The sequence below is a fragment of the Salmo trutta genome, chromosome 5 (genome assembly GCF_901001165.1).
Source record: "Salmo trutta chromosome 5, fSalTru1.1, whole genome shotgun sequence".
Taxonomy (NCBI): Eukaryota; Metazoa; Chordata; class Actinopteri; order Salmoniformes; family Salmonidae; genus Salmo; species Salmo trutta.
Window position 1 is genome coordinate 32,230,321 of NC_042961.1, and position 12,615 is coordinate 32,242,935.

At 41.9% G+C, this 12,615-nt stretch overlaps 1 protein-coding gene across 7 annotated transcripts in view; it reads left to right on the plus strand.

The window, feature by feature from the left end:
- Positions 1-12,615, plus strand: part of LOC115194075 (fibroblast growth factor receptor 2) — a 135,268-nt gene that overhangs the window by 67,319 nt on the left and 55,334 nt on the right. For 5 of the 7 annotated variants that reach the window (XM_029753419.1, XM_029753417.1, XM_029753422.1 and 2 more), the window contains 2 exons: positions 9,465-9,670; positions 10,641-10,783. In XM_029753419.1, coding sequence (XP_029609279.1) covers positions 9,465-9,670; positions 10,641-10,783 — 349 coding nt within the window. The remainder of the gene's footprint in view (positions 1-9,464; positions 9,671-10,640; positions 10,784-12,615) is intronic. The other 2 variants (XM_029753421.1, XM_029753420.1) reach the window with 1 other exon arrangement.

A 12,615-nucleotide genomic window follows, 5' to 3' on the forward strand; every position in this document is an offset into this window, starting at 1 on the left:
ATGTTAGCTCAACGTCCCGCAGGGGACCCACCGATCCTGAAGAAGTTTTAACTAATTATGACAAATGTTAAGAAAATGTTGAGCTATGTAATAAAGTGATGATTTTCAAATAAGTTACTTTACACATTATGTTGGCTACGCTATCCTCACGAACTGCATAGCATATCATTTCAGCAGTATGTACTGGTATTAGCTAGCTACCTAACGTTAGTTGGTTACTAATACATCGAACTTGCCAGTACATTAGCTAGATGCTATCTAACTAACTACCCAATGTTTATTGACTTGATTATTCAGGTCATTCCTAGTTGTGTGCGTTCTCAATGACATTGTATATTCTGGTGCGTTCGTAAATTCCTTCTGGCTATCTACTCCGATTCCAGAGGACTCGTCTGAGTGTGCCAGAGCGCAGAATAACTGAATCATTTACTAACGCTCTTCATCCGTTGAATATGGCCGGTGTCAGTAAAAGTCAGCAAAAAAAGCATAATTAAATTGTTGCCAGCAGCACAGTTAGTCACCAACGCTCTGATAACACGAAAAGAGTTTAACAAGCTCTGCTAGGGCGAGTAAAATGGTAAGAGTGAGGTGTTCTCTCATTTGTGTCTGGAAGTAGCTAGCCAATGTTTGCCAGTTAGCTTGGGTGCTTGACTGGCGTCCAGTGCGTGCTCTGAAAGCTCTGAGAGTGAAATGCTCTGAACTTACTAACGCCCAGAGCGCACTCTGGCACTCCAGATTGAATTTACCAACACACCCGAAGTCGTAAAATGTCTAGCTAGTAATATGTTATGCTAACAAGATAGTAAGAGGTTGAATAGCAACAGCATCAAATTCTGGTAGACAAGCGCTAGAACGCTCAACTGAAAGGATGCCGTTCATTTACAGTATACTAAAATGAACTAATAGTATATAGTATGAAGTATATACTCATTAAGTATGTAGTATACAGAATGTTAGTATGGGTATTCAAACACCGCTATAGTCAGTCGAGCAATAATATACTGCTCAAAAAAATAAAGGGAACACTTAAACAACACATCCTAGATCTGAATGAAAGAAATAATCTTATTAAATACTTTTTTCTTTACATAGTTGAATGTGCTGACAAGAAAATCACACAAAAATAATCAATGGAAATCCAATTTATCAACCCATGGAGGTCTGGATTTGGAGTCACACTCAAAATTAAAGTGGAAAACCACACTACAGGCTGATCCAACTTTGATGTAATGTCCTTAAAACAAGTCAAAATGAGGCTCAGTAGTGTGTGTGGCCTCCACGTGCCTGTATGACATCCCTACAATGCCTGGGCATGCTCCTGATGAGGTGGCAGATGGTCTCCTGAGGGATCTCCTCCCAGACCTGGACTAAAGCATCCGCCAACTCCTGGACAGTCTGTGGTGCAACGTGGTGTTGGTGGATGGAGCGAGACATGATGTCCCAGATGTGCTCAATTGGATTCAGGTCTGGGTAACGGGCGGGCCAGTCCATAGCATCAATGCCTTCCTCTTGCAGGAACTGCTGACACACTCCAGCCACATGAGGTTTAGTCTTGCATTAGGAGGAACCCAAGGCCAACTGCACCAGCATATGGTCTCACAATGGGTCTGAGGATCTCATCTCGGTACCTAATGGCAGTCAGGCTACCTCTGGCGAGCACATGGAGGGCTGTGCAGCCCCACAAAGAAATGCCACCCCACACCATGACTGACCCACCGCCAAACCGGTCATGCTGGAGGGTGTTGCAGGCAGCAGAACGTTCTCCACGGCGTCTCCAGACTCTGTCACGTCCGTCACGTGCTCAGTGTGAACCTGCTTTCATCTGTGAAGAGCACAGGGCGCCAGTGGCGAATTTGCCAATCTTGGTGTTCTCTGGCAAATGCCACACGTCCTGCACGGTGTTGGGCTGTAAGCACAACCCCCACCTGTGGACGTCGGGCCCTCATACCACCCTCATGGAGTCTGTTTCTGACCGTTTGAGCAGACACATGCACATTTGTGGCCTGCTGGAGGTCATTTTGCAGGGCTCTGGCAGTGCTTCTCCTGCTCCTCCTTGCACAAAGGCGGAGGTAGCGGTCCTGCTGCTGGGTTGTTGCCCTCCTACGGCCTCCTCCACGTCTCCTGATGTACTGGCCTGTCTCCTGGTAGCGCCTCCATGCTCTGGACACTACGCTGACAGACACAGCAAACCTTCTTGCCACAGCTCGCATTGATGTGCCATCCTGGATGAGCTGCACTACCTGAGCCACTTGTGTGGGTTGTAGACTCCGTCTCATGCTACCACTAGAGTGAAAACACCGCCAGCATTCAAAAGTGACCAAAACATCAGCCAGGAAGCATAGGAACTGAGAAGTGGTCTGTGGTCCCCACCTGCAGAACCACTCCTTTATTGGGGGTGTCTTACTAATTGCCTATAATTTCCACCTGTTGTCTATTCCATTTGCACAACAGCATGTGGAATTTATTGTCAATCAGTGTTGCTTCCTAAGTGGACAGTTTGATTTCACAGAAGTGAGATTGACTTGGAGTTACATTGTGTTGTTTAAGTGTTCCCTTTATTTTTTTGAGCAGTGTATAATAATACTCTTAGCAAACAATTTTTTCTTTAATTTACAGTCAGTAGAATCTATGAGAATTGAAAGGTTCAGAACTTTTGTGAAACATCACAACAGAGTTAAAACATATATGGAAAATATAAATCAAAACTGGATGGTGTTCAGAGATAGATGGGAGGGGTTGAGTGGAGCTGAAGGATGGGACAAAATCAAACAAAATATAACTACTGTAAAATGTATATAGTATGTATAAGGTGGAAAAGTAGAACCCTAAGTGTTGTTTATCATTAGTTTATTCCAATTAGGGGAGGGATGGTAGGGTTAGGGGAAAGTAATAAAGGAAAATATATTAAAAAATATCTATAATTTATATATATATATATATACAGTGCATTCGGAAAGTTTTCACACCCCTTGACATTTTTCACATTTTGTTACGTTACATCAATTCTAAAATGTATCACATATTTTTTTCCCTCATCAATCTACACACAATGCCCCATAATGACAAAGAGAAAACAGGTTTTTAGAAGTTTCAGCAAATATATTAAAAATTAAAAACAGATACCTTATTTACATAAGTATTCAGACCCTTTGCTATGAGACTCGAAATTGAGCTCCGGTACATCCTGTTTTCATTGATCATCCTTGAGATGTTTCTACAACTTAATTGGAGTCCACCTGTGGTAAATTCAATTGATTGGACATGATTTGAAAAGGCACACACCTGTCTATATGAGGTCCCACAGTTGACAGTGCATGTCAGAACAAAAATTAAGCCATGAGGTCGAAGGAATTGTGGAAAAAGTGCAGGACAATTCAAGGGGTCTGAATACTATGAATGCACTGTATCTCCTAACTCGAGGCGTTTTGTCTCTCTCTCCTCCCCTTCCTCCCTCGTTTCTTTCTCTTTTTCACATCGTATCTCTTTCTCTCTTCTGGTTCTCAGGGAAAGTTGGGAAATTTTGGCTCGGACTGCATGTTTTTATAAAAGCAGGATGTCTGTCTGTCTTGATGATATTGTCTGACTGTTGGTGTTAGTGGGTGCCCTGAGATTGGGTGCCAATTCCCTCATGGCTTCTTTCCTGGGTCTGATAATTTATTTCCTTTTTATTATTTCTCCTTGAGATAATACAAAAGAAGAAAAAAAAGTCACAGCCTCAATACTTTTGGCTTGTCTTTCTTAAATATATATTTTTTTCAATGTATTCAATGTATTTGATATAGTGTGTGTGGTTGCGTGTGTGTGTTTAAATGTTTGTGTGTCTCTTTGTGTCGGCGCGAGTTCGTGTGTGTCTGTGTCTCTTTCACTACCAGTCAAAAGTTTTAGAACACCTACTCATTCAAGGGTTTTTGTAGGTGTGTAGGTGTGAGTAGAAAGACATGACTTTACAATAAATATTACTGAAAATGTATGGATTCAGTGTGTTGTTAGTTGTTTTGGATATCGTCTAAGCCTATATGATCAGGACTATTTTCTAAGTAAGATAACCTTTTTAACATTAAACCTCCTCTTGAGATTAAAGTCATATTTACAGTTTTCCTGCAAGGTATGATTTGGCACAATGAGGTTTGTCCTTCAAATTATGTATTTTATTGGCTCTGCTACTGTGGACACTGAGGGTAAGGAAACCAATGTATCATTTTGTAGTTTGGGTGAACTATCCCTTTACCTGTTAGGCCTGTCAATCAATCACTGTTGGTGGGATTGTCAAGAGAGGAGGGGCAGAATATTTGAGAGTCACAGTTGATAGGGTTTCAGACCTGTCAATCAATCACTATGGGTGGCACTTTAAGGCAAGGCGGTAGATTAGTAATGTAGTCAGAAAAACTAGTCTAGTCTACTCTTTCAATTGAATTTATTGTGGCAAAAACCTAAGAAAAAGTTGTATTCTGAAAAGTAACATGGATTCCCTGTTGAGAAACAATATAGAATTGCAGGAAAATGGTTTTAAAAATACACAACTTTTCAGGGGGAGTAACCCCAGACCACTCGCCAGATTGTGCAGCCCCACTTTTATAAAGTCAAACACCCGTTAATAGACCGATAGGTTTGATTGAAGAAAGGCAGGTGTTAAACATGGGCTTTGCTAAACAGAAAGCAGAAGTTGACTATTCCATTGTTGACACTTTAATCAGTAGTCCTATATAAATATCTTTAATAATGCCAAGTATCATGACATTTGTTTTATAACCTTCAATTTGTTTTCTTTTATCATATTTTGGACCAGAATTGTCCAAAATATTGTTCCTGCAGTGAGGATTCAACATCGTCATCAAATGTTTTCAGAATTTATCTTCAGATAATTGCCAAAAAGTAGTAGTAGCCTACCATTATACAAACTAGGGAGGCAAATGAACGGCTCTCTCACAGATGTTACTTTGTTCCGTTCACTTAAAAGATCTGTTCAAATAGAGCCATTTGTTCACGAGCAACCCGTAACCACTGTTAAAATGAAGTGCGTTATAAAACCAAAACTAGTGGCAACTGAGCTGTCACCAACTCGAGGGAGACGAAATCTTAACTTTGCTGGAGTATTGAAACACATCATCATGAGATATTTTTAATCATTACATGGTGTGTTGTAACTCTTCTTAACCCTCTAAGGTCAATGTCCAAATCGAATTAGCATAATACAAAAATTCCCCCCAAACTCTGTCAGTTTAAGCTAGAGATATGTTTTTTTGTTGCATTGGATGCGTATCAATCCACCGCATCTGCCTATGTCGCACTACCCCTTCTGCGGGGAAAGGTGACCGAGCTAGAGTGGAATTTGTCAGACCATGAGACATCCCAAAAATTGGTCTTCTCACAAGATCATCTTTAACGTCCGAACGGTTTGGCCTGCAAACTACTATGACCCCTCTATAGAAAGATGAGACTCTTATGAACACGATGGTGTTCTTCGTCTTGGGATTCGTACAGACGATCTGCCAACTTCTGTATGTAGCATCCGAATAGTTTGGCCTACACACTAATATGACCACTCTGTGGAAAGGTGTGACTCACACGAACGTGTAGAGTACCAGTCAAAAGTTTGGACACACCTACTCATTCAAGGCTTTTTCTTTATTTTTACTATTTTCTATATTTTTGAATAATAGTGAAGACATCAAAACTCGGAAATAACACATATGGAATCATGTAGTAACCAAAAAAGTGTTAAACAAATCAAAATATATTTGAGATTCTTCAAAGTAGCCACCCTTTGCCTTGATGACAGCTTTGCACACTCTTGGCATTCTCTCATTCAGCTTCATGTGGAATGCTTTTTCATGAGGATAACCAACGAGAGAGAAAATTGAGTGATTTAACTCATTGGAAGTCTGGTTTTAATAACCTTGCCTTTCCTATCTTGCCACGTGGCTCTGTTTTTAGAAGATTGTGGGTAATTCATAAATGTTTGATTTTATGATTCTTTCACACAATGTTGTATGCATGTTTGAAGAAGGAAAATCATATGTCTATGTTAGTATTAAACTCGTTGTGCCATGAGGTGTAATGGATCATGAACGGATATCAAAACCTTCATGCAAATTTACATTCAATGAGGACAGCACCCATTCACACATTCATGATTGTCAATTGATAACGCATGTGCAGAATCCTCAATTCTTGCAGTTTAACCTCCAGTTAGTGCTGTTCGTTTGAACACTGTGCTTTACAATGCCTTCCAAAATGGTATAAAATGGCAAATGATTAAATACAGAAAATAAAGTAAAACATCAAGACCCTTCAGAATAAGGAATCTAATTCTGTACTAGACAGGATTCAAAACATCATAATAGTGTTTAAAAGCTTTAGAGAGAGGAAACTGCACCAAAAGAGGAGGCATCTAATTCTGCACTAAACAGGACTCTAAATACCAAAATAGTATTTTCAATATTTGCCTCTCCTATATCAGAGATAAAAGAAAGATCAGAAAATATATATATATATATATGGTTAAAACATTATTTTTTACATTTACAGTGCAATCCGAATGTATTCAGATCCCTTGACTTCTTACACATTTTGTTACAGCCTTATTCTAAAATTGATTAAGTACAACATTTTGCCCATGAATCTACACATAATACCCCATAATGACAAAGCGATAACAGGTTTTTAGAAATGTTTGCAAATTTATTTAAAAAAAAAAGAAAAAAAAAGACCTTATTTACATAAGTATTCAGACCCTTTGCTATGAGACTTGAAATTGAGCTCAGGCGCATCCTGTTTCCCATTGATCATCCTTGAGATGTTTCTACAACTTGATTGGAGTCCACTTGTGGTAAATTCAATTGATTGGACATGATTTGGAAAGGCACCGACCTGTCTATAAGGTCCCACATCCGGCTACTTTTGATTGTCTAAGCCTATATGATCAGCGCCTGTCAGAGCAAAAACCAAGCCATGAGGTCAAAGGAATTGTCCGTAGAGCTCCGAGACAGGATTGTTTAGAGGCACAGATCTGGAGAAGGGTTAAAACATTTTATTGAAGGTCCCCAAGAACACAGTGGCCTCCATCATTCTTAAGTGGAAGGAGTTTGGAACCACCAAGCCTCTTCCTAAAGCTGACCGCCCGGGAAAACTGAGCAATCTGGGGAGAAGAGCCTTGGACCAAGAGTTCCTCTGTGAAGATGGGAGAACCTTCCAGAAGGACAACCATCCCTGCAGCACTCCACCAATCAGGCCTTTATGGTAGAGTGGCCAGACGGAAGCCACTCCTTCGTAAAAGCCAGCTTGGAGTTTGCCAAAAGGCACCTAAAGGACACTCAGACCATGAGAAACAAGATTCTCTGCTCTGATGAAACCAAGATTGAACTCTAGCCTGAATGCCAAGCGTCACGTCTGGAGCAAACCAAGTGAAGCGGTGAAGCATGGTTGTGGAAGCATCATGCTGTGGGGATGTTTTTCAGCGGGAGAGCCTGGGAGACTAGTCAGAATCAAGGGAAAGATAAATACCTCAAACTGGGGCATAGGTTCACCTTCCAACAGGACAGTGACCCTAAGCACACAGCCAAGACAACGCAGGAGTGGCTTCAGGACAAGTCTCTGAATGTCCTTGAGTGGCCCAGCCAGAGACCAGACTTGAACCCGATCTCTGGAGAGACCTGAAGATAGCTGTGCAGAATCACTCCCTATCCAACCTGACAGAGCTTGAGAGGATCTGCAGAGAAGAATGAGAGAAACTCCCCAAGTACAGGTGTGCCAAGCTTGTAGTGTCATACCCAAGAAGACTTGGAAGGCTGTAATCACTGCCAAAAGTGCTTCAAAAAGTACTGAGTGAAGGGTCTGAATACTTATGTAGATGTGATATCAGTTTTTTATTTGTAGTAATTTTGCAACAATTTCTAAAAACCTGTATTTGCTTTGTCTTTATGGGGTATTGTGTTTAGATTGATTAGGTAAAAAAAACCTATTGAATCAATTTTAGAATAAGGCTGTAACGTACTGTAACAAAATGTGGGAAAAGTAAAAGGGTCTGAATACTTCCCGAATGCACCTAAATTCACTCGCAGGAGACGATGAAGAAGCATCCTGCTCTCCCTCCTCTGTGTAAAGAAATTAGACTGCAGCCAACCACATCACACAAAAGTAGCACGGATACCAAGACGCGGGACAGACAGCAGACTGACAAACCAGCAGTGTTTCCCTACCATCGCTCGCTTTGTGACTGACGGTAGATCACTAGAAGATGCATATCGTTCATTCTAGCGGGAGAAAGATATACGGACTTTACTGAATAGTGACTTTAAACTTGTAAATGAAAAGAAGCCTAGTTAATATATGAAGTGGAAAAAGTAGCCGGATGACATTGTCTGTTATTGGCTGTTTAGCTGACAGCCGACGGCGCTTATTGAAAACACTGCCTTTATCTACTCGCAGAAAATAGCCTTGTTTTGTCTCTAAACAAAATAAAATGATCACAGGCAGCCGAATAATAATTCCTTGGAATAATATCTTTAATTTATTGCCCTAGTTCCACAAATCTGCTCTGGTGGCGCCTGCATGGCGCTGCCTGCTGTCTATGTTGCGGCTGTTTCCTGTGATTTTTGGACCAGGGGATACAATGCTGACAGGAGAAAGGTTCCTACATGTTATTATTTCCCCCTGACTGCACATTACAAGGGCCTTGTTTGTAGCTGTGGGTGGATGGCATGCATTATGGAACAGGCTGTGGTCCTATAGCCACTCAGAGACAGACCCAGACCCGTTTCTTTCAGACAGGAAGCTCAGGCCATATACAACCACAAAGGGCACCACTCACTTGTTTGCCATCTGAAGTGAAGTGTGTGTCTGTGTGACGTGTGTGTGTGTGAAAGAGAGAGGGAGAGAGCGAGAGTAAGTGTGTGTGTGTGTGTGTGTGTGTGTGTGCGTGCGTGCGTGTGAGTGCATGCGTGTGTATTTGAGAGAAAGAGAATGTGTGTCTGCACCCTGCATGTGTGGTTGTCAAGTAGCCCTGAATGTAGGCACATAGCACGTACAGCCTACTGCTTGAGCTCAGTCAAGATGTACTCTCCCACAGACTGTTTGCCCCCTTTGATCTGGTTTACCCCCTCTTCTCAGATCAATTCCATTTTCTGTCTGTCCTAGATGGGCAGTAAGTAGACAGTTGTTTGATGAAGAGGAGGAGGAGGAGGGAGAGAAAAAATGTTGCGTGTGCGTCTTTGTCATTATTTATGTTTAGTTTGTCTATCTAGTGTGTGTGTGTGTGTGTGTGTGTGTGTGTGTGTGTGTGTGTGTGTGTGTGTGTTTTCCATGGCGTGTGTTCTGTTTATACATGGGCGTCTATCAGATGTAGTGTGTCCATGTCTGTTTGTATAAGTGTCCGTGTGTCTGTCCGTGTGTGTGTACATAGAGTCAGTATGTGCCTCTATGTTCCACTTTTTATTCCTCCCTGACCCTCTCCCCTCCCCCATCAGCCAGTAACGAAGAGACGGTGACGGGTCTGATGTCACCTGACTATGTGGAGATAGCCATCTACTGCATCGGGGTGTTCTTGATCGCCTGTATGGTGGTCATCGTGGTGGTGTGCCGGATGAGGAATACGGCTAAGAAGCCTGACTTTGGGAATCAGCCAGCGGTCCACAAACTCAGCAAGCAGATACCTCTGCGCCGCCAGGTAACAGAAAGTAGATAAGGGGTTTCCAAGGCCTTTAACACCCGTAGAAACACAAACTCCACACACACATGCATTCATACATAATTATTTTTTCACACTATCGTTCTGACCCGAAAAAAATTGTACTGACTAGGATATTATATTTTCATGGTTTCAGCTACTATGGTGGATGTGTAACCAGGCCAACTCAGTACAGCTTGGTTTGGCTCGATTCGGGTATAGCAGTGTGAAAAGCCCTAATATACTCAGATTTATATGCAAATTACAGAAAATAGTCCAAAGTTTACCTACCAAGAGAGGAAAACACAAAAAAGTTCCACCAAATTTTTACTCCTGACATAGATCTTATTCAATTGGGTTACTGGTACTCTAATTTGAGAGCCCACGAAATGTAGCTGTTCATGGGAAGTGGATTTTCATAACAATACTGTAACTAATACATCGCACTGCTTGAGGTGCTAAGCCCCAGTTAACTCTACTGAAAGACAGCTAGCTACAGTGCATGGCGTCTGAGCATGTTAGCACTCTTATCCATCACCTCTAGCTCCTGCTCTAGCTCCTCTACTTCTCTGTGAGTGATGCTTTTCCCTCAAGGGGAAAAACACAAACTCCAAGAGATACAAAAAGTGTTGGATTACATTCCTGCGAGAGACGGGTGATTCCTGTGTCAAGGTAAGGTTAGGACGAAAGGAGATAGGAGCCCTGAGGACAATGACAACAGCATGATAAATGGACACATTCATCAGATTGAACGTTACTCTCTAGCACTGAGTTGTTGCTCAACTCTAATGATTACTGACATGCATTCACTCTTTTTTAAAAGGGAAGGAAAATATGTTGATTTGCGCAATATCAATCAATGTCAGTATGATTGGATCTTTAGTTATGGAGACACGTGCACACACACACCTACACTCCTTTTTTATATGACCAGTGTATCTAGACAGGTGATCAGCCAATCCGTCTCCTCCTACAGGTGTCAAATGACTCAAGCTCCTCGATGAACTCCAGCACCCCATTGGTCCGCATCACCACACGACGCAGCTCGGCTGGCCACGACGACCCCATTCCAGAGTATGACCTCCCCGAGGACCCACGCTGGGAGTTCTCCAGAGACAGGTGAGGGACAGAGACAGGAACCGTAGTAGGAATATGGAAGGGGGAGGTATAGGGTGTGGCACCTCATCAGTATGGCTGAATTCCAGGCTTCCTACATAGCAGTCGCTCAGCAAACCCGGCAATGCCTAGATACGTGCTTACCATGTCAGTAACTACATCACTGCCTGACTCAATGCGAGACTGCAATATAGGACATTTGTCTTTCAATCATTGGTTAATTTGTGTTGCTTAACTGCTTGACAGACCCCCTGGAATGTGGCCTACAGTGGCTTTATCCTCAGGTATTTCTCTGAGAATCAGTGAGGCCCAAGGCTGGCTGCATACTGTTGTAAACTGCAGTCAGTGAGGTTTTTGCTCAGTTGGAATGTACAGTATTTCTACCTAACTTCAAACACCCCCAGAAATGAATCCAGTGCAGGGTCCCATTTGTAAGAGGTCAGTGATTTCGCAATTTAAAGTGAAAGTTGCTCATTACTTAATTGTCTCCTAACTATATGCATTATAGGAGCAGATTACCCCCAACCCCCCCCCCCCCCCCCATCACGGTATAATAATGGCAACTTATGCAAACATTTAGCTAACTGATTGTATCAGCAGGCTGTTACATGAGGCACTATTGTTGTCTGGTGTAATATACCATTGAACATGGTTTACTATCTGTAATGATTAACCAGTGAGTAATGGCTATGACTGTGATAAAGAACAATGAGTCATTTCTGAGTACTACACTGTACCAGGGTAGTGTTCATTAGGCACAAAACAGAAGAATGAGGGACTGAAAGAGGAAGGGACAACCTGGACTTGTCCAATAAGAAACCCTAATTTTTGTTTTCCATTGCAAAATGTTTTCAAATGTTCAGCCTAATGATCAGGACCATGTGTTGAAAAAGTTTAAACAAAATTGGGATTGTACATTTTTTTTCTGCCTATAAAAACAATGTTAGTTGTTGCAGTTATCACAAAACTACCACTAACAGGTCCTCATCATAAAGGGAAAAATACAAAAACAAACAAATACCTCAAACAACAATGCTGTAATATTAGGAGGATCCATTTGATTATTTTTGCTAGTTTATTAACCAGAGATGTAATGCAGGAAGGAAAGAGAAGGTCAAGCAGGGAGCGAGGGAGGGGCCGTGCGGTGTGCATCTGTGAGTGATGAGGGGAGCAGGAAGGGGGAGAGAGATAGCAACCAAGTCGACTCGCGCTGGTAGACTTACTAATTGCTTGGTATTTATCATCTCATCTGAATACATAGTACCTGTCTTGACTGCATCAAACCGAGAGATGCTAGCTGAAAAGCAAGAGCAGCAACAGCATTAATGAAAACATTTTCTCTTTCTCCCCTCGGGAAACGCGATGTAGACAGTCTGCTTTGTGAATTCACATGGAATTTTATGCATTTTTCTCATTGTTTTAACGGAAAACCGATAAAACATTACTTTTTAAACGTTAAGAAAGTGTTTCCATGTATCACATCCCTAGTGTGCGTGTGTCATGGCTATAGTCTGTATGTTTGTGCTGTGACTGTTTGCTTTGCCTCATACCAGAACAGTTAGTCCCTACGAGTTGAACTAATGCCCTCAGTCAGCTTCAGTGGAAAGTGTCAGGCTTAGGGACACAACACTTATACATACAGTGCGTTCGGAAAAGTATTCAGACCCCTTGACTTTTTCAACATTTTGTTACGTTACAGCCTTATTCTAAAATGGATTCACACATTTTGCTGCCACCACCATGCTTCACCGTAGGGATGGTGCCAGGTTTCCTCCAGACGTGACACTAGGCATTCAGGCCAAGGAGTTCAATCTTGGTTTCATCAGACCAGAGAA